Source organism: Lissotriton vulgaris, chromosome 1_1, assembly GCF_964263255.1.
Source record: "Lissotriton vulgaris chromosome 1_1, aLisVul1.2, whole genome shotgun sequence".
Classification (NCBI taxonomy): domain Eukaryota; kingdom Metazoa; phylum Chordata; class Amphibia; order Caudata; family Salamandridae; genus Lissotriton; species Lissotriton vulgaris.
In genome coordinates, this window is record NC_141685.1 from 2,092,146,139 (window position 1) to 2,092,169,551 (window position 23,413).

The 23,413-nt window shown below is 44.4% G+C and overlaps 1 protein-coding gene across 1 annotated transcript in view; it reads left to right on the top strand.

Moving 5' to 3' along the window:
• Positions 1-23,413, top strand: part of ANO2 (anoctamin 2) — a 1,660,301-nt gene that overhangs the window by 703,649 nt on the left and 933,239 nt on the right. Inside the window, exon 7 of the mRNA XM_086939055.1 lies at positions 20,970-21,021. Within this exon, the coding sequence (XP_086795181.1) occupies positions 20,970-21,021 (52 nt within the window). The remainder of the gene's footprint in view (positions 1-20,969; positions 21,022-23,413) is intronic.

Genomic DNA, 23,413 nt, shown 5'->3' on the forward strand with positions numbered 1-23,413 from the left:
TTTTTTGTATCCATGTAAATATTATTTCTAGGTTTTTGACAAGTCTGAAACTTGAGGTGAGATTAATGCATTTTCAAAGGTGCAAGTTGAATTTCAAAGTCACATTTTCAATATCGACCAGTATTGAGTGCTGTCCTTATCCTGCTTGACATACATTCTTAGAGCCATTCCATGGGACTTTATTACCTGTTTAGTGTATAGCATTTGCATACTTCCTGCTGTACTTGTGATCCACATATAGGTGTTAGTGTATCTGCAGCATAAAAACGTTGGTCCAGAATAGTGAAAATGGTTTCATGACTCTTTCAAAAAGCTGTCCTGAGTTTTTTGGGAGGTCATTCTCTTATGATTTTTTCTTGAAAGTCTTTGTTTGAATTTTCCAGAGAAGCTGCATTCTATTTTCTCCCAATCACCAAGAATATGCAGCATTCGTTCTTCTTTAATCTGTTCCCTTAAAACAGTTGTTCCGGTGTCCAAGCAAAAATCATTGTTTTCTTGGCTATACTGTTCTCCCTGACTCTCACGTAGGACTTCATTAATGTTCAAATGTAGGGCTCGAATTAGAGTTTGGTGGATAGGTTTGTTATAATCTTGATGTATTTTTGATGTTTAGGTATAGCGCTTTGGAGCATATATGTTCATTTATTTAAGTGCAAGTTCTAAATGCAAGTGCATAAATGTCAATATCATTAAAGTATTTATTTTAAGGTAATGTGATAATTGAACTTGCTCGAAAATATCAATATCTATCTATCTATCTATCTATATATATATTTTATTTTTAATTTTTATGTTTTTTTCACTGAAAAAAATAAAGGTGAAAGGTGAATATGTCAGAGACAATATTACATTTTTGAATTAAAAAAACACAGAAATTCACCAGCTGTAGTTAGCAAAGCTAACCATAACTTGCCGCCATGCACTGCTTAGTTGGCCTCGAGGACCACATCCCCTGGGGCCATCAGTGTTTTTAAAGGGAAGGGAGGCTGCTTTGCCCAGTTAATTTTGGCCCCGGGGTGACCCCATCCCCTGGGTCCTGCATTATAAATGTGTGGGTGCCCCAGTGCCCACCCAGGGCACCCTTCAATAGCACTTTTGGGGGAGCCCCAGGGCCCCCTTGGCCCGAGCTGGCTCCGCACCTAGTGTGGGAGAGGCATAGCTCCCACTGGGTGGAGTAGCTAAACGCCTCCTGGTTCAACGATGACCTTAAGAAATCGAAGAAACTCTGTCACTCCCTCGAGAAGGCCTGGAAAAAAGACCCAAACACCAGCACCAGGGACGCCTTCAAAAACGCCACCCGCATACACCACCAACTGATCCGGTCTGCCAAGAAAGCCGCACTCAAAGAGCGTCTAGATAACAACGCCCACAACAGCAAGGAATTATTCAACATCGTCAAAGAATTTACCAACCCATCAGCCAACTCCAACGACATCACCCCCTCCCAAGCCCTCTGCGACTCCCTATCTTCCTTCTTCCACAAAAAAAATCGCAGACATCCACAACAGCTTCAACCACCGACCCGAAGACCAACCCACCCAACCTTCCACAGGACCTTCACCCCCCTTGAACATCCTTAACGACAGGAACTCAATCTCCACTGAGGACACCATCCGCCTGATGAACTCCATCCACTCAGGATCCCCAACTGACCCATGCCCTCACCACATCTTCAACAAAGCAGACTCCATCATAGCACCTCACCTCCGAGATGTCATCAACTGCTCCCTCAACTCCGCCACCTTCCCGGAAAGCTGGAAACACGCAGAACTCAGCGCCCTTCTGAAAAAACCCACAGCTGACCCCACCGAACTCAAAAACTACGGCCCCATCTCGCTTCTTCCATTCCCGGCCAAAGTCATTGAGAAAGCTGTCAACAACCAGCTCGCCGCCTTCCTCGAAGCCAACAAATCCCTTGACTCCTCACAGGCCGGCTTCCGAGCCAAACACAGCACTGAAACCGCCCACATCGCAGCAACAGACGACATTCAAACTCTACTGGATAATGGAGACACAGTCGCCCTCATCCTCCTCGACCTCTCCGCTGCCTTCGACACAGTCTGTCATAGCACCCTTCTACAGCGCCTCAGAGACGTAGGAATCCAAGGAAAAGCACTGGAATGGATCACCTCGTTCCTCACCGGAAGAACACAGAGAGTCCGCCTCCCAACATTCAAGTCAGAGGCCTCTGCAGTCATCTGCGGCGTGCCACAAGGATCGTCACTCAGCCCCACCCTCTTCAACGTATACATGAGCCCCCTTGCGGCCATCGCTCGCCAACACAATCTCAACATCATCTCCTACGCGGATGACACTCAACTGATCCTATCACTCACCAAAGACCCTACCACCGCCAAAACCAATTTACACGAAGGAATGAAAGAAGTAGCTGAGTGGATGAAACACAGCCGTCTGAAACTGAACTCAGACAAAACAGAAGTCCTCATCTTAGGCACCTCCCCCTCCGCCTGGGATGACTCCTGGTGGCCAGAAGCCCTTGGAAAAGCACCCATCCCGACGGACCACGCACGGAACCTCGGCGTCATCCTGACTCCTCACTCTCGATGACCAGACAAGTCAACGCCGTTTCATCATCTTGCTTCAACATTCTCCGCATGCTCAAAAAAACATTTCGCTGGATCCCCACCGAAACTAGAAAAACGGTCACCCACGCACTGGTCACGAGCCGCCTGGACTACGGAAACACACTATACGCCGGTACCACCGCAAAACTCCAGAAAAAACTACAACGCATCCAGAATGCTTCAGCCAGGCTCATACTAGACATCCCACGTAAAGAACACATCTCTGGTCACCTGAAAAATCTCCACTGGCTCCCCGTAAATAAGAGGATTACTTTCCGCCTCCTAACCCACGCACACAAAGCACTTTACGAACTTGGACCCGAATGCCTCAACACACGATTGTCCTTCTACACCCCCTCCCGTCAGCTGCGATCCTCCAACCTAGCCCTTGCCACTGTACCTCGCATCAACAAAACCACCATGGGAGGTAGATCCTTCTCCTACTTGGCAGCTAAAACCTGGAACTCACTTCCCACTCACCTTCGCCTTACTCAGAACCACCTAGCATTCAGAAAACAACTTAAAACTTGGATATTTGAGAAGTAATTTCCCCACCCTTCCTCTAGCGCCTTGAGACCCTATGGGTATGTAGCGCGCTATATAAATCTCTTGACTTGACTTGACTTGACTTGACTCAGGGTGGGAGCAATATGTGTTCTGTTTCCCTTCCCACATCAGTGTGAGTATGGAAACCAAACACAAGTCTGCCCACCGACTGGGAGCAGACTAAGGCCCTGATTTAGATCTTGGCGGTTCGAATATTTTTGTCACAAACGTGATGGATATCCTATCCACCATATTACAAGTGAATTATATCATATGGCACTTGTAATACTGCAGACAGGATATCTGCCACGTTTGTGATGGAGTATTCCATTCCCCAAGATCGCTCGCATTTGACTTGAGATTTAAAAATGCTCCTGCCAGACAGGAGCAAACACGTTTCTCTGCCAGCACTAGTATGAGCAGGGAAACAACTGTGTCCTGGGTTTGGGCTCCTTGGGACACAGTGAGTGAGTTGGCCCTGGGAATATGGAGTACCCGGGCCATTAAAGGCTGAAGGACGTGCGCCCTCCTCCCACTTTCAATTCAGCCCGGGGGCAGGATTCCAAGGGCCTCTCTAGGGTAGCCGAGGAGGCTGCATGCCTCCTTCAACCTAATAAATACATTGGACCCAGGGTGATGGGGCCAGTGGGTCCTAAAATGGGTATGGTATCAAAAAGATACCTGGCCCCAGTAGATAAGGTCCTCGAGCCTAAAATGTGCTCAGGGAGGTGGCCCTTCTCATGCTGCCCTCTCTATACATAAATAAAAAATGGTGGACTGCATTTAGTTTTTGTTTTTTAGCTGCAATCCCTCTGTACCACGCCCAAAAATTCAGATTTTTTTTTCATTTTGATACAGGGGCATCACTCTAGGTCTCCCCCTCAGGTCCTAGTGGAAATTGTATCCCTATCCTACCCCCAATGTTATTTTCTTTAAGCTTAAGGACAGCTTATTAAGTCTGTGAGTCCTGTAATGGCTGCCAGCAGTATTTTGTTTGGGATGGCTGCAGTCTGGCTCCAGCGGTGCGAATTGGCCCCCCCAAAAAAAATCCCTATGCCAAACAGATCACCCCATTGAATAAAACTGGGCTCGAGGGTCTCTCTTAAGAGTCCCTCAAACTCTTGCACACTCAAAGTACGGCCCATAAGCTGCATTCGGCCCTCCTTTCCTTTAATTGCTGCCCCTTGGTGAACAGCAGCACTGGACTGCTGCTCACTTGACAGGGCAGGACCATTAGGAAAGCTGTGAAACAAACAGGCATACTTTATTTACACGCTAACTAAAGTAATCGTAAAGAGGAAAAGAAGGTGCCCTAGACAACGTATCTTTAGGAACACCTTTAGTTTTAAAGACATCTTGCACTAAACTTGTAAAAACATGATAAACACTCTAAAAAAGTGTATTTTATTAACATGCATGAGCGATTTACCTTAGTAAGTCAGATTATTCAGTGAATATATATATATTGCCTACTGGCGATCACCAGTAGGTAGCTATAGTGAGGACCATGTTTCCATAGAAAAAGCTTTTTTGACTTGTGTATATCTTTGGCAACGTTTAATGAACTGTCACAATTTTTTTAAAGTGCACCAGTGATTCTTGTGCATGCAGAGTTTTGGGGTGGTTCGTCAAGCCGGGGCTGAAAAAAAGGGGATAAAAAAATTCGCTTTTTCCATGTTAATACCCATTGGAATTCTAAACACAACTACAAGCCAAACGGCTGGACGTAATTACAGCATATTTGGCAGAAAGATATTTATTCCTTTTAGAGTTTTATACAGCGCAAACTAGACCCTTGCGGGTATCAGAGCGCTTTCACAAGGTAGAGTCTTAGTTACATAAAAACATGGTAAATAGCGGCTCGCGGATAGACAATAGTACTGTAATCAACCGATCATTGATACACAGTATAAGATACATAACAAAGGGTTCACTGTATCTCAAGCATAATATAGATACAATATCTAGGATACCTGGCTGAGCAGTGAACATTATAAAGTTTCACGTGGAGGATACATGGGTCGCCAAGTGCGGGGTGCCCTAGGGCTCCTCGCTAAGCCCCACATTATTTAATATATATGTGGCGGATTTGGCGAGAGTCATTAAAGCACATGGACTCTGCTTAACCACCTATGTGGATGACACCCAATTGGTGTTGGCAGTTCACAAAGATGGACCAGCCGTGGCCACTAGATTTCAGGAAGGGATGTTGGCCATTAGCTCATGGATGTCAAGGAACTGCTTGAAGTTAAATTCGGACAAGACCGAGGTGATGACCTTTGGCAACCTTTCTCCGGAATGGTCCTCCATCTCGTGGCCCAGTGAAATGGGCCCCCCCCCCCACTCCGGTTGCCAAGGTCAGAAACCTCGGTATCATGTTTGATGAGAAGCTGTTGTTTAAACACCACGTGAATGCAGTGGTCTCATCGTCCTTCTATACTTTAAGGAAGATCAAAAATCTGTTGCCATATCTCCCTCCCGGGGCAGGGAAAACCTTGATCCCCACTCATGTTTTCTCTAAAATGGATTATTGCAACGCCCTCTTCCTTGTCAAGGAAGAACAGATCTTAACCAAACTACAATCGGTGCAAAATACAGCGGCCAGAATTCTGCTTGGCATCCCCAGCCGCCGCCCCACCTCTCTGGCCATACGTCACCTGCATTGGCTAAGAGTCAAGAGCCGGATAAAGTTTAAGGCACTTTGTATTGCTTACAAGGCCATCCATGACTCAGGACCCAGGTTACTCAAGGATGCTTTTCGGATCTATGCTCCTCAAAGATCACTTCGCTCGGCTTCCACCCACCTCCTCTCTGTCCCATGCACCAGAACCACCAGCTGGGGAGATAGATGTTTTTTAGTAGCAACCCCCAGGCTGTGGAACTCTCTTCCTTTGTCCATCAAAACCAGTCCCACTCTTATCATCTTCCGTAAACTCTTGAAAACCTGGTTATTTAATCAATGATTCATCTGGTAGCTCTCCGTCCCAGGCAGTCCGATATGCGCCGAGACACCCTCGGGTATTTGTGCGCAATAAAAATCCCCAAAACATAAACATAAACATAAACATACTAGCCCCTGGTCAACTGAATTTAGCCATGAGGAGAGATTTCACTTCTTTTTTGAAAAATGCAATAGATGGATTAAGTCTGGTTTCTGGGGGTAGAGCAATCCACATTCTTGGCGCCATCCCGGAAAATGTTCAGTTATACGTTTTTTTCTTGTTGAATCTTTTTGGTTTCAGTACAAGGTTGTTAGCTCTTCTTAAGGATCTAACACCGCATGAGGGCACCAGTTTCTGTGCCATATAGCTGGGTGTATTGTGATGAATGGTTTTATGAGTCATATATGCTATTTTCAAAGGATTTCTGGCTTCAAAAGGTAGCCAATGAAGGGATTTTATGTCAGGGGATATGTAGTAACTTCTTTTGGAGCCAGTTATAAGCCTTGCTGCAGCGTTGATTGAAGCACTTAGAGGGGCTGTTGCCGCTCTGGGCAGGCCGCAGAGAGAGACACTACTGTGATCCACCCTTGGGATGACTAGAGCTTGTACTGCCAGTTAGAAGTCATTATTTGGCAGGAAATGTGTCCGTTTTTTCAAAGTGTTTATCTGAAAGTTTGCTCCTTTTGTTGAGTTGCTGATGTGTTTTTGCATATTGAGGTTTCTGTCCAGAGATATTCCCAGCGATTTTGCTGAATCAATGATGAGGGGTTGGCAATTGAATGAGGTAAGGTGTTTGATCTAGTCTTGCATTATGGGTACTTGGGCAGGGAGAGCGATGAGGAGGAATTCAGTTTTGAGGGCATTCAGTTTTAGATGATTTTCTCCCAGCCATGTCTGAGTTTTTCCGATAATAGAGTTGAGCGATTTGATATTTTCTAGGGTATGGATCTACAGGTATAGTTGCGTGTCGTCAGTGTACATGTGGTATTGCACGTTAGACGAGTGGAGAATTTCAGTGAGGGGTTCGCTGCAATGTCGGAGATAATGCAGATCCTTGTGGGACTCCTAAAATGACCGGAACAGGTTTGGAAAGGGAGTGATTAACCTTGAATCGTTGTGATCTGTTTTGGAGGAACGAGGAAAACCACCTTAGAACTGATCCACCTAAACCCATTCTGTGTTTCAGAAGTACTATCCGATTATCGTGTTTGACAGTGCCACAGGCCGAGGAAAGATCTAGTAAGATGAGTAGGCAGGCCTCGTTCTGATCTAGGATTTGTAGGGCATCATCGATTATATGGGTCATGGCTGTTTCAGGGCTGTGACCTGCGCAGAAACTGATTGGTATTTGTTGAGTAGGTTTAACTGTTCAATATGTCTTAGCAGCTGAAGGTTTACACATTTTTCTAAGAGTTTGGCCAGGGTAGGTATGTTGGATATAGGCCAGTAATTGTTTAAGTCTGCAGCGTTCGCCGTAGGTTTCTTTAGAATGGGGGATACATGCCCGGCCTTGAGGGTGTCAGGGATGCAACCTTGGCGTAAGGATTATTATTGATCTTGGTCCGGAGAGGTAGCAGCATTGGGGTGAAGGCTTTTACAAGGTTTTCTATGAGAGGGTCAACGCAGTGATTAGCAAGATTTAAGGCAGTAAGCTTTTTGAGAATAGATTCTAGGGGTTGAAGGATGACCAAGATGCATTGTTTTTTAGGTCGAACTTTGATGAGCTTCGGTGTGGGGAAGTTAAAAGGGATGGTGAGGGGCTCATGTGTGCGGCCGAGTGGGAGATTAGATCGTTGATAAGGTCCTTCTTTATGTTATCGGTCTTCTGAGAGAAGAAGGAAGCAAATTCTTCACCGTTGGGTCGTGGGCCTAATTTATCCTGGGGTCGGTGAGGTGCATCCTTAGATTGAGTTTTGATTAACTCAAAGAGTTTTTTAGGACGAGTTTTGCCTTGTCTAATTGGTGGCTAAAAATGTCTGCTTTAGTGCTTTTGATCTTTCTGTAGTATGCGTTTCTTTTCTTTCTTAGTGTCTTGAGGTGATTGGCGGATGGAGCTGCTCTCCATCTGCATTCAAATATTCTTAGGGATCATCTATCCTCGTTGAGTCTTCCATCGTACCATGGTTTCGAGTCTTTTTTGGAGACTCTCTTTAATTGAAGGGGGTGCCTCGTTAAGTATCATGTTCATGGAGTTGAAGTAGTGGTTGGTGAGATCATGAACGTCGGCTATCCCTACGGGGGCTTGTTGTAGTTGTAGCTGAAAGTTGTGAGTGTGTTGGGGTCAATGTTTTTCAGTTCTCTCTTCCATACTTTAGGCCTTGTGGGGTGACCGAAGTTAAGTTTCACTATTTCATTGATGAAGAAGGTGATCGTATGATGATCCGACCAATCACATGGGAGGATCGTGTCAAACTAGATGGAATCAACTTTAGCGATTACTAAATCAAGGATGGATCCTTTATCGTGAGTCGAGCTGTTCACAATACGGGTGAGGTCGAGGTCCGCAAGGAAGTTTTTGAGACTATTGACAAATGCATCATTGGGATAATTCCAGTGGAGGTTGAAGTCTCCAAGAAATATTTGGGTGTTTTGATGTCCGGCATTAGTAGAGGCTATGTCCATAAATTGTTTGGTAAATGTGAGGTTGTCACCTGGGGTATTATAGAAGGTGTGTAAAGAGCATATTGGTTTGCCATTGCTAGTGATGTCAAGGCAAAAGTATTCACAAGAAGGAAATACGGGGAATGTGGATTCGTTTACAGAGATAGTGTTCTGATGTATTCAGGCTATACCCCCACCTGTCTTGTCTGTTCTATTCAGTCTGATGATATCATAGTTTGGGTGTACGAGTGTGTCAATGATAGGTGTTGATTATTCCTTTAACCAGGTTTCAGTTAAAATGAGTAACTCCGGTTCTTGTGTGAGAACAAGGTCAGCTATGTCAGCTGCGTGTCTTGAGGCAGATCTATACAATTTAGTAGTATACATTTAAGACAGGGTGAGATGGGATGTGTTGGGTTCCTGAATAAGGGGAACTTGACTAAGGTTGTTTTCGATGATGCCTCTGGGGTAGTGGGCCTGTGAGTGTTGGGTGGAATGGTTGGAATTAGAGCCATTTTGGATGTGTAATCTGTAGTCATGGTGTTGTAATTTTGGTGTGAGGGTTCATAAGACTGTAGTAGAGTATGTAGGTCTGTCTCTGATAGCGGATTAGTACTGTGTATTGGACAGGTTGTGTTAATGTGAAGGGGAACTGATTTCTATTTTGGGGTCAGTAATTTTGATGTAACACCTGCGTGGGTCAGGTGAAATTTGACTTAGTCTGTCATGGAAATCTGTTGTTTCAGGGTTGACTGAGAAAAAAGTCAGATAAACGTTGTATTTCCGCTTTGATTTGCCATAACGAGAGTATGATCTCTTCAAGTCAAGGATCAGGTGAGGGAGGGAGCCAGATTGTTGGATGTATTATGGTTGTGGGTGGTGTGTTTGCATCCCGAGGTTGGTTAGAGGGCGGATCTCCTTCAAGGTCATTATGAGGCGTCCTATCTAGCTCCCTCTCAATATCCGGGAGTGTTGGGCTGGAATGATGAGTGCCTTTGGGGGGTGTGGAGGTATGTGGTAGCAATGTGGTCGTGGGATTGATGGGTTCACCCGGGGTAGTGTTGACCATATTCATTCCAGGGGAGGATGCTGGGTCTGATAAGGGCATAGCTAATGGTCGTGATATCCGAGTGGTGGTGTGTGAGTCCATGATGGGTGTCGTTGCTGGTGCAGGGGGCAACGGGGAGCGTCTTATGTATGCGTCAGGTGTGAAGGGTGGGGTAGTTTGGTGTTCGAGTGTAGATATTGGTCGGGGTAATAAGGGAGTGTGGGTAGCGGCAGAATTTGGCGGTGTGATAAGGTGAGTGCTGGTATTGGGAGTAGCCTAGGGTGGGGCTTGGAATTTTCTCACTTGTTCCTTGATAATGGGGAAGATGTTTTCCAACAGGTTTAGGTTGCGGTCTGTTGATTGCATGAGAATAGTTCTGTTATTATATATTGTGATGGTTGCAGCCGCTTTGAAGTTTTGGTAGGGGGAGATATAGATAATGAGACCATGTACGGTTTTTCTGGTGGAGGAGATCTCTTATATTTCTAGGGATGCTTTCCTCCATTATGCTCTTCGTTTAGTGTAAAAGATGATATCCGTGGTTATATGTCCTTTGTTTGTGGAGAAGTAGGGATCAGAGGTGTTTCCGGGTTTAGTGTTATCATGTTGTGTTTGAAGTGTTTGGATGCTTTTTTTGAAAGATTCGGGGGGAGTTAATGGTGTAGGTATGTGCCCCTGTGAGCTCCATAGTAGGGTAGGCACTTTTAGAATAGGGTAGGGCGTTATGGTGCAATATGTGTGTATGGTCTCGTACTGGGGAGTTGGTACTGTGAGGGGGTGATGGGCTTGGGAAGTAGGGGGCAATAAGGCGGGTGACTGAGCAGCTATTTGGTGGCTTAGGTTTGTGCAGAGGGAGTAGTAGGAGATGTATCAAGTAGCGTAATAGCGCCTAGTCAGGCAAATGGAGGGTTGGGGAAGGCGCTGGGGCCGTAAAGATTGAGAGATAGATAAATAAAGATGATTTAATTAAATTTTAAATTGAGGTTCTGACCTGTATGGGTAGAGAGGGAGACAGTCCAAGATGTCTGCCTCATTGGAGTGGGCATCATAGCCATCCGGATAGTCCTGTATCTCTTTCCATTGACTGAGCTGGTCAGGAGTAGTCCTGTTTCGGTTTCTGTATATCAGTTGTTGTTTTTGGTCCTTTTTCAATGTTTATGTTTTGCTTCCTTCGAGTATCAAAGTCTTACTTTACCTAGTGCAACAGTAAGCAGGAGGCGGACTCCAAAGTGATGGTATTTATGAAGGCCGCCATTTTGTTGTTATGGACCTAAAAGCAGATGCTGCCCATAGATAGAAAAATGATGCCAGATTGACGCACTTTATTGCCATGTGTAGGCAGATGACTCCAATGTTTTACAGTGTAGAGATGCTCCTGGAGAAATTATGTGCGGTTTCTCGCCGTCGTCCGCTGTGCAATTGATGCGGAAATATATAAATAACAAGCTATCTGCCCGTGGTTGTCAAGGTTGCTTTGGCGCTGACATCAGGCTTGAGAGGGCGGCACTATGCTGATGACCTTATTCTCAGCCCGCTTGTATGTGTGGCCTCATCTCGCCATGGATACAGTGAATAATGTACAAAGTAAAAACAAAAGTCACACCTTCGTCCATGGCTGCTTGCTCCGTGATGGTCCGTGTGCTGGGTTTAGGGAGAATCCGTGTCTTGCCCCGCTTAGACGTTCATGCCCGCTGTGCTATTCCTCTGCTGTCGCTGAGGGCATCGGTGATCAGTCGGGGTTCCTGTCCAATCCGGCCTTACTTGATCTGCTCCACTTCGTAGAGGTTGACGATGTGTTCAACAGACTTTGTTCTGCAGATTACCCTTTTTGTTATGTAGTTTAAATCTGTAAAGCAGTTTTCTGGATATTAAAGGAAATCCAAATTTGGAAATCTGGGCGGAGACTAAGCACAGGTCTTATGGTGAGATCTGATTAGCTGTCAGCACTTCAGCCAGAAAGTGATGGCAGCCATCTTTGGACCAACATGCGTGATAGCACCCCATTGAAATGCTTTGTAGTGAATGGCAGGTTTTGAGGGTAACAAAAATGAGAATGTATAGGGGTGATAACAGGTTTTAGTCACAGTATAAATCATTTGTTGCTAAGGTGTGTTACTCTGTGAAAAAGCCGCCTTCCGGGATTTCATGAATCATGTTTGAGAGAAAACAGTTTTCTCATGATTTTCCCATAGAGGTTATGGAAGGTGCTCCATAAGCTAAAATGAGAGCATATTTTCAGTGAATCCACACTATCTTTCTCAGCCATATGAGTATGAAGACTGAAATTCTCAGTAAAACATGTACTTCCAACTTGTGTTCTACTGCAGTCTCCCAGAGTGTTTTAAAGAACACCTAGAATGCTAACAGTCTTAGTTATAACAGACTTGTGGCACACCTGAAGTCATCTTGATTGAATCAAACTGGTAAAACTTAAACCATTTAATTTAGGAAGGGACAAAATGAGGTTGTTCATTTTGTCATAGAAATTATGGTTAGTGTTGTAGAAAGAAAAATAAGGACACGTTTTAAGTGAGTTCTCAAATATACTCCTCTTCTATTTCATTAAAACATTATGACATGTAGACTGAAACATTTACTTTCAACACCAGCAGCAGACTGTGAGTTAACTCTCTGGTGATCCGCAGTTTACTACAGTATTCTAGTGAGCAACTAGCGTGCTAACATTCTGAAATTGTGCCAAAAAGTGTGGCACATCTGACCACCATCTTGATGGAATCAAAGTGGAAAACTGACAGCTTTTTCTACTGAAAATACTGCACTAAATGAGAGATTAGGGAGCTTCATTATAAATAAGTCCCCCAAGATGGCCACCAGAGAGAAAAGAGACAAAATGTAGCCCAATGACAGAAGTGTGCAAAACACGTTTTTTGGTTTTTGCAGTTTTCTATAGTGCAGACAAGACACTAATGTATTGGAGTGCTTTTCACGAGCAGCAGTTACATTACACAAGGACCCTTTCCTTATGAGCTTCAGGCATGGGGAGATTAAGGGCTAGATGTAGGTAAATAGTATTTACCGATTCGTAAATACCAAATTTTACCGATTCGGTATTTACGAATCGGTAAATGCTATGTAGCTAAAAATTCTGTATGCCTGGAGGCCCATAGGAATGAATGTCAATTACCGAATCAGTAATTTCCGATTCGGTAAAATTGGGAAAGAGTCAAGGGTGGCAGGGTGTCACTTTGACACCCTGTTGCACCCCTGAATAGTGCTGGTGTGCAAATGTGGCACACATACATGCCCTAAGGGCATGTATGTCTGTCACATGGCAAAGGTTTAAATGCACAGATTTGCATTTACGCAGGTATTCGTTATTTACCACCAACTAATAATTGGTGGTAAATAACGAATCCTTAAAGCCCAAAAGCACTCTTTAAAGTGCTTCCTACATCTCATTTACCGATTTGGTAAATACCGAATCGGTAAATGATGATTCGGTAAATACCGAATCGGTAAATACCGATTTGTTATTTACCGAATCGGTAAATATGCCACCTACATAGGAAAAGACTATTACCGGTCGGTAACGGCCGATTTCGGCCGCTACCGACCGGTAATGGCCTTCCTACATCTGGCCCTAAGTGATTTGCCCAAAATCACAGAATGTCAAGCTGAAGCCGAAACTCGAACCTGGTTCCTCAGTTCCAAAGTGTGCAGCGCTGGCTGTGATGCCACGTTCTCTCCAACATATAATCAAGTGATCAACTGGATAAAAAAATCAAGATAGCAAATAATTTAAAAGTGCTTTGTCACGATTTGAGAACTTAGAAAAGTTGTCCTCATTCTAGTGTTTTAGAGCACTAACAATAATTTCTATGGGAATAATATCCTTTCATTTTTATAATTTCTAAAGGAAATGCTTTAGGTATTACAGTTTTGATTACATCCAGATGACGTCAGATGTGTCACACTTTTGTTAGAAATGCAGAATGTTAGCAATCTAGTTATTCATTAGAATTCTGTGGGGAGGCAGATGCCAGGGGCACGCACTCAGATAATTGAAATCAGAGAGGAGGGTGCGGAATCGACAAGCTGACCACGCTTTGCAGGTGGGTGGGGCTGTGGCAGCAAAACAGACTATAAGGGCTGAAGGAAAAGGCATTGGCAGTACACTCATACTATACAACAGACCTGATTCAGGCAGGAGACTCCCGATATTTTTAGGACCAAGAGAGATTTATTTTATCTTTATCCTACCTAAAATCTCTTCGTTTGTAATATATGTCCTTAGGAAAAATCAAATCCACAGGAATTTTCTTTTTCAAATTATCCCATTTGCCAAGTTCAGATTGTTGACAAGTATGGTACATTGGATCACTGAGAGAAGGAGGAATGGGGTAGGGACATGGACTTGGATAACAGAGGGCAGGAGGGCGATGGGTAGGGGCACCAAGCTGACCTTACAGGGTAAGTCATCAGGGGTCACAGCAGCATATAAACCACACAGGGCAAGCGGGACGGCAGCGCAGCACAACATACCATGGAAAGCAATAGGAAGGAGACAGGGCCATGCACAAGGAAAACAGAGAGCAGAGGGAAAAAAGGAAAGGGCATCAGGCTGACCATACCGGAAAAACAGGAGGACAGTTGTAGCATAGCTGACCATGAAAGGCAGGAGAGAGGGGGCAGTGGTATTCAAATTGAAAACTGAGGGCAGGGTCAAGGGACAATGCTGGAGCATCAAGCTGACCATGGAGGGCAAGTGGGATGGGCACTAGAGGCACAACACACCATGGTGGGCAACAGTGAGACTATTATGATTTCACAAAGCCAGCAGAGGGAAGATGAGAAGGTGGCAGGATGTCAGGAGCAACAAGTTGACAACACAGGGCAGATGGGAGGGGCTTTGGCAACACAAAAGGCCTTGCATGGCAAGCGGGAGGGTTAGTGACAGCACAACGGCCATGGTGGGCAAAACAGATGGGGCAGGGACCCTCACAAAGGACCATGGAGGACAGAAGTGATGGGTAAAGGCTGTACGAAGGCAAGAGAGGGCAGGGAAAGTGCCTTCACAAGATACTATGCAGGAAAGAAAGTGGGAGCAGTTGGAGCACAACAGAGCATGGAAGGCGGAAGGGAGTGGCAGCAAAATGACCCATGGACAGGAGGGAGGGGATAGGGGCGTGGAACTCAGACAGGCAGGGTGGAAGTGGCCGGGACAGGCACAGATGGCAGTCATCAGACCATGCTAGGCAGGTTTGCGGGTCAGTTGCAATTCATCAGAACGTTCCGAGTAGGTGGGAGGAGCAGTGGAAGGTCCATGGAATATGGTGAGCAAAAAGAAGGGAACAGGGCATGCACACAGAATTGTATGGTGGGGGTAGGAGGGTAGAGGCAGCAAGCTAAGCACAAAGTCTAAACAGGAGGGCAATGATGGGTCATAAATTGGGTAACGAAGGGCAGGAGGCGTAGGAAGGGACATCAAGCGGAATGGAGGACAGTGGCAGTACATTGGACCATGCAGGGCAGGAGTAAAGAGGCTGGTGTATCTGCTCGGGCAACATACGGTAGGGAGGAGGTGAATGGGGAAGCTAGCTAATTGTTCATAGTATAAGGGAAGGCCAGAAGCATAACAACGGCCACACTGGGCTGTAAGGAGGGAGCAGAGGCATGGACCTGGACAATGGATGGCAAGGAGGAGGTGAGGCAGGAGCAGTAAGCTTAATGGGGCAGCACAATGCCATGCCTGGCCGTCTTCCAACTCGCCCAACACCATGCTTTGTGATGGCCATTTTACTTAACGAAAAAAAAAACTGGAAATTGACTGAAAAAATAAAAGGTTACAAAGGGCATTATAGTTAGGAAGCAAAATGAAAAATAACCTTAGAAGTTCATAAAAAAACAGAGTTTACAGGCACGTTATCGTTAGGCTCAGACTTTACATGAACAAAACCCTAGAAATTCAGCTGTTATAGTTAGAGTTATTTCAAGTAACTGTAACTTGCACCCTCACCATTAACTGTTAATTATCCCAGCTAATACATCACCTGTGACATTATTGATAATATCACTGCAACATTTGCAGTTAAATTATTGATGAGAAAACTGTGAATGTTGAGGGTGTGAGTTATAGTTCCATGAGGACATGAGTTTCAGTTACTACATTCACGCCGATCGCCTTTATTGCACAGAGAAAAAGTAACAACCTCAGGTGCTAGGGAAGCTCTTCCTCAGCTCCTGAGGCTTAAAATAGCAAAAGAAAATCCCTCTAGTGTATGCACCAGAGGGATTTCCTGCCTCAGGTGCGAGGGTGGGCTAAAGCAGTCCTCCGGGCACAAAGACTGGTCCAGATAATGGCCTGTAGCCTTCCTCAGCACCAAACCAGTTAACCATTATTCAGACAGAGTGGAAACTGGAGCAAAGCATTACTTGATAAAGAGGTATTCTGCTCCAGGGGATTGCCACTGCTGGTGATCCAATAGCTGTAAACACATTTGCTTGCTGATACTAAGCTTAGGTTAGTGAGCTAAGGGAGGGTTTGGGAGATGCAGTAAAACCCTAAAATCCGGTCATGATGTGTCACATTTTCTGTTGTTCTTGTTGTTCTACCTGCTGATAAATGTCACTGCTGCTATTATGTTTACTTTTATAACAACTACTATTCATATTGATAGGATGTTGATTTTAATTAATCTTACAAATATATTTCTATGCTCCTAGTGTTTTTGTTTGTGTCTATGCATGATGAAAGTGGGTTGAGGGTTTTATAAATTATTCCTGTGAAGTCTCAGGGGGCTGATCAATGCATGATATTTAACTTACTCATGTAATGCTCAGTGGGTTGCAGGGTTGCAGTCCATTAGATTCTCTGTCTCATGTTGGTACATTGACTAAGTCCTTAGTACGAGAGTAGTAGTAACTCCCCAAATTTCACCACTCTACCCCGCTCCTGAAATCACTTCACTGGCTCCCTGTGCGAGCCAGAATTGAATTCAAGCTTGCTTCCATCACCTTCCGGGCCCGACACGGACTCGCACCTGAATTCATCTCCTCCGAGATTGTTTCCTATGTCCCCACCAGGGAACTTCGTTCGTCCTCCCAGTCCCTCCTCACCATCCCACGCTTTCGGAGAAAGAAGTGGGGAGGCTCGAAATTTGCCACCCTCGCCCCTACCCTCTGGAACTCTCTTCCCCTTGAACTCCGCACCATCACTCTTTACCCACAATTCCGTAAACAACTTAAGACCTATCTATTCACGAAATCTTTCGAATAACAACTCTCCTGTTCCCCCAGCTTTTTAACTAGGATCCGGTCAGTAATAGCGCCAAGAAACCGCAGGTATATGAGCGCTCTATAAGAAATTTTAAATTCAAAATTCAAATACGAGAGGGTCTAGAGAATTCTCTCTCTATGGTAGAGTTCTAGAGTGAAATCCCAAATAGTATCAGGTTACTCCATCTCAGATGTGATGGATATCCCATCCTCCTTATTACAAGTACCATAGGATACTCCTATAACACACTCTATGCCGGCACTACCCAAAAACCCCTTAACCCCTTCGATGCTGGTGACAAAGCCAGCTCGTCATGGGCGTTACCTGCGCTCTGCGCAGGACGAGCAGGCTTTGTCACGTAACGCGCGATTTTCGAATCTTCAGCGCGCAGCGGGAAAACCCGCTAGCGCGCATGCGTTTAATAAACTGTAGAACAATCCAGAACAATTCGGCCAGAGTCATCCTGAACAGATCCCACAGCAGCCACATCACCAGTCACTAGAGAGAACTTCACTGGCCTCCAATCAACAAGAGAATCACCTTCAAGCTCCTCATCCTTGCCTACAAAGCCCTCCACAACACTAGACCTCCATACCTTAACCCTGTCTCTCCTTCTACACACCCACCAGACTTCTCCTCTCCACCCTACGGGCCCTAGCCACGTTTCCACGGATCTACAAGACCACAGCTGGAGGGAGATCCTTCTCCTCCTTCGCTGCGAAGACCTGGAACTCCCTGCCACTGCATCTCAGGCAATCAGCGTCGCTGACTCAATTCTGGGATGACCTCAAGACCTAGCTCTTTGACTGAACCGCAGATCCACAGTGCCTACACTTAGTGCCTTGAGACCCTTACAAGTGAGCTGTTGTGCTTTACAAGAAACCTGATTGATTAATAACTGTTGGACCTTGCCCTTTCTTTGGAACCACTGCATATGTTTGCCTACCTTTGCTGAACCAGTTTGCATTGGCCTTTAGCACTCTGTACACTTTAACACTGCTGATCAGTGGTAAAGTGCTTGTGCTCTCCCTTCTAAAAATAGTATACAAATAATTGGCACAATTGATTTACTTATGCGCCTCAGTAAATGGTACTACATGTACCCAGGGTCTCTAACTTAAATGCTACAAGTATGCTGAAGCACTCATTGTGCCACCCACTAAAGTAGCACTGCAAAACATGACTCAAGCATAAATAAACCTTTTGCTAGGCCTAAACCTTCAACTGATACTTATAGGTCATCCCAAGGTAGGCCCTAATGGCTCATAGGGAAGGGTGCATGGAATTTGAAAAGTGGGATGTCTGTACTTAAGTTTCCATTTCCTGGCAATGTTGTTTTTCTCTGTAGCAAGGCTAGCTCTCACCTAGACTAAGGCTGAGTTACCTTATTACATTTAATAAGTGATAACTTCAGTTTGGGAGCAGATACAAAATAATTGTCCCACTCATTTTAATTGTAATTTTTATTTCATTGTCCAGGCTGATAAGGCTGTTAATGGCTCTCCTGTCATATGATGTCTATTCCTCATAGACAACTGACAAAATGGCTTTGGGTGAGGGGTAAGATGTTCCTCTCTTGAGCAGGATTGCCTGGCGGGTTGTACGCAGACCTGTCTGAGCTTCAACAGGTAGCTTAGAAGCTGGCCACCCCTTGTAAATACCTACCCTGCCACTGGCTAATGGAGCTCTCACCTGCCCTAAGTCCCCTAGACAGATTAGAACCAAACCCAGGGAACATGAATGAACTGGCCAGAACTAGTTTAGGGTTAGACAAAGAGGGTGGTCCCCACAGACACAATGGCACTGGGTATAAATGTGTCACCCTCAGAACCTATCAGCAAAATACTACTGGACTGTGGAGACTCAGTAGGAAGACTGCCCTGCTGTCTGAGACCTGAAGGAAGACTGGACCTGCTTGCCTTGAACCCAGGACCCCAGAATTAACTCAAAGGGTCAGTTGGATGACTCCTGTTTGAGCTACAGGGACGCAACAAGCTTCTAGAGGCCTTTCATGGAACTGCACAGCTGACCAGCACTACCCGATTCTCCCTGGAACAAGTTGCGGGCCTCTGCTGGAGTGACATCTGTACCCCAATAGGTGCCCCACAGGTGGTGGTCCCTTGTTGTCAGAGTGTACTACTCCAATCTAAAAACTGCAAGAATTTGACTCCAGGTGAAAATTCAGATGTTCTAGACTTCGCCACAAAATGAGCCATCCTCTGTCTCATTGCGAACCGAGTGGACTTCACTGAGGCTGACGCGAGATCTGAAGTTGATAATCTAAGCAACTTTCCGAGCTACAGAATACAGACTTCACTGGCACAGTGCTTTTCACATCATTTCCTTCAATGAGAAGTTCTTACAGGTGACCAGCTTTTAGCACGAACAATGATCTCCCCGCGGTCCCTTGCCAATCTGACGCTCCAACTGAGGCTCCTCCCGTGGAACTGCACTAAGTTAGAAGATAAACTTTGTACCGGGACACACCTGTTCACTGTATCTGACTTGCACTCCATTGGAGTTATCTTGAACTTTTGACCCAGTCCACCGCGACCAGATAACCACAATTGGCTCTTCGTGCTTCTGAGTGTTATTTTTACGTAAAACTTTCAAATTTCATAACACATACATTTTTAATTGATTTTTTTGTGTTGTTGTCATTTTATTTATTAACATTTACTCTATTTTTTAAATTGGTTTGCAAATCTTTTTTTTTGTTGTGTTTTCACTCCACTACTCTTTGAGTGCTAAATAAAAATGTTGCACGTTGCCTCTAAGTTAAGCCTGACTGCATGTGTGCCAAACTACCAATGAGCTCAGCACTGGTTTATTTAGTGATTTTTTGGTTTACCTTGACGAGGATTGTGTTTATCACGTGAGTGAGCTCTCATCCCTCTCAATTTCTTACAGTGACCTTATAATATTTTACACGGAATATAGCCCAAGACTGTGACAAACCCATACACCAAACTTCAAGTCAGCCCCTTTGTTATAAAATATTCGAAGCTTTCTAGAGTCCACCTTATTACATTCATCCTCCAAGCTCTCAAAACGCAGAGTTTTGCATTTTATGGTGGTCGATTTCGTCCAAATTATTTAACAGAATGTCAGCATTTTCTGTTCATTTTTGTATTTTGTGAAACATATCTTGCTAGATTTATAGAACTGATTTGAAGGTACTAGTCTAAATAAATATAAATGGGTTACAGACATTTTTACAGACTCCAATTTGTTTCTAAATGTTCAAAATTGTTAAAGAGTTGATAATGAAATACAAATTCTCAATGCACACACCCGAAAACGTTCCATATACATTATCACAACATTGTACAAGATGTCTAAACCCAATATCAGCAGCAGAAACGTTTTGCTATTTAAACACTGTTATGGTAAAATTAGGATTTGATTTACATCTCTCAGTTATCTGTTTGGGCACAAAAACAAGTTCTATAGGAATGGAGGGGAGCCAACTTCACACCCAAGTTTTCAGTTTCTGTATGGCATGGCCTGTTATCCTGAATATGCAGGGTACTAAAGTCCGCATCTGTTTCCTCTTGGTTCTCCCATTACTGCCAAGTTACCCATCACATATTCCACTTGCATCTTTGGTGGGTGGAACAATGCCTAGGTGTTATTTCACCTGGTACATTTAGATGTGGTAAAACCGTGGTATTTGTCATCTCGTTCTTACCACGATATGTGAATTTGGAGCCATAAGAGGATGACCGTGTAACTGATGATGGCCGCTGTGATTTCTAACATTTCTGATTTATCCAGGTGGGCCAACATCACATCTTACAACTCGTCGTTTATTTTGAAAGATTTTATTTATTTTTGTGCATTTTAATGTATAAATGGTTGAAATAGCACATCATTGACCTAAACATTTTCCTTAAACTTGTATACGTTTCTATGCTAATTACTGCATGAAATGCTTGTAATTTCTCGTTACGTGTTTGATAAATAGAAGGAAAACGTGTTACATAGATTATTTTTCTCTCTTCCCTAAGGTTTATGAAATTTTAAAGCGCACATCTTGTACACAAGCCAAATACACAATGGGTAAGTGTAATTCTATTTTATACATTGCAAACTAATGTTACTACCATAAAGTGATTAAACCTTCACAATCTACAGCAAAATTATGTTACTGAATGTAAAAATGCTTTGATGAAAGTAATTTTTCACGCGAAATGACTGATTTTATGGAGATAGGTAATTCCAGGTTTCGGAAATACAGCTGTATTATGACTTCCCATTCTTTAATGGAAATTTGTACAACACTTTATACATGCTTCATTTTACCTGGCCGACATGTGCTTAAAAATATCTGAGAATGTGATAATACCCCACACAGAATTCTCAAATCTCGAAATCCCTGCCCAGATGAATTGATGTAGGAAGTGGCTATTAGTAGGTGGGTGTATTCACACTCAACTCGTAATAATTCCACAATCACTAATAGGTCTAGTTAAGTCTCAAGTAAATTAACCCTTGGCAGTTTAGCAAACAAGCAGTCAGGCTTAAATTAGGAGAACGATATGTGTAAAGCATTTAAACCACCAAAAAAGCAAGCAAGTGAAAGACAATACAATTAAAATCCAACACCAATTTATAAAAATAGGAAATATTTTTGTCTTTAAAATGACACCAACTCAACAATAATCTAATGTAGGCAACCAGAGGTATTGTGCATTATAGCGTCAAAAAGCCTAAATCCTAAAGTCCACTCACGGTGATCTGGTCTCGCTGGTCTGGAGCAAAGTTAAAGTTGAAGGCCAACCGCGATGGAGAGCTGGATGGATAGGTTGAAGGCTAGGCCTCAGTCAAAAGTTTACCTTTGGACTAAGGGCTTGAATGGGAGTTTGGCGGATGGGATACTCCGTCACAAACATGACGTGACAGATATTCCATCCACCATATTTCAAGTTCTATTATTTTCCTTTTTTTTGGCAGAGTTTTGTATAGCGCAAACTTGACCCGAAGGTTTTTGGTATCAGAGCACTTTATATAGCACTAGTTACGTTACATGAGGAAACACATTCATTTTTGTTAGGCACGGGAAAATTAAGTGATTTGCCCAGAATCACAGGATGTTCAGCGTCATTGCCGAGACTCGAACTCAGTTACCCAGATTTGATGTCGGCCGCCCTAGCCGTTGGGTCAACTCCTCTCCTGTATATCCTGTGGAACTTGTAATATGGTGGACAGGATATCTGTCATTTTTGTGGCAGAGTATCCCATCCACTAGACTCATAATCAGGCCCTTAGAATTTTTTGGGGAGCTTTTCCCTCGAGAATGAGCTTGTCGGCAAGTTCTCGTCACCAAAGTTCAAGTCAATGACTGCAGCCTGCTACAGCTTGGTGGTTTAGTGAAATACCGGGTGTCGAACATTAGATGTCGACAGTGAAGAGAGTCTAGAAGCAGTCGTTGACGGCTTCTCTCTTGGTGTGGAGTTGTGCTCTCCTGGAACTTTTCAGCAAGGCGATGCAGCAAGGTCAATCCAAAAGGTGTATCGATATTGGTGGCTAAATTCTCAACATTGAGCTGGTCCCTCCCAGAGCTTTCTCTTACACTTTAAAGCATGTTCCCAAACTCTCAAATCTTGTAGTTTCTTGGTTCCTTTGGAGAAAACAAGCATCCAGTAGCACCAAATAAAGGACCAGAGACTCTGGATTGCCTCTTGGAGGCTAGGACTCAATCTCCCACAATGCACAGTGCAGGAAAGATCCAGTTGTAAGTGGTGAGCTTGGTTGATCCCCTCTTCCGCTTGGCAGGTGATTTCTTCCTGCTCTGTTGTACCTGCTTCTCATATGGGAGCCCACTCCTTTTTCTTTGAGTCTCACAAAGTCCTTTATTTATGGGGCCTTGTGAGTACAGCAGGTAGAGACTCTGAGTGCAAGCCTTCTGTTGTGTAGTCCAAGGATCAAACAAGGCAGTCCTTCTTTTTCTGATGTTCCAGACAGTGATCTGAGGATCTCTTGCAGCTCTTCAATCAGTCAATCAATCAAGGGTTGTTAAAGCGCAACTACTCTCCAGTGAGGGCCTTAAGGTGCTGGAGGGAGGAGGGTAGCAGATCCGCCTAAAAGTGGGGGTAATTAGAAGAGCCAGGTCTTGAGGTCCTTCCTGAACTGGGGTAGCGTGGGAGATAGTCTGAGGTGGAGAGGTAGGATGTTCCAGGTCTTGGCAGCGAGGAAGGAGAAGGACTTTCCCCCAGTTCTGGTCTTGCGAATCTGTGGGACGGTGGCCAGGGTGAACTGGGTGGAGTGATCAATGCTTCTAGTATGATGCTGAGGTCCGTCATGGTGGGAGGAGTTCCTAGTGCATAGGGCCACCAGGTATCATTCTATGTGGAGGGGGTGGATCCCAGGATGAGAACTTCTGTCTTGTCTGAAATTGAGCTTAAGGCAACTGTTCTTCATCCATGAGGTGACAGATTTCATCCCTTCTTGG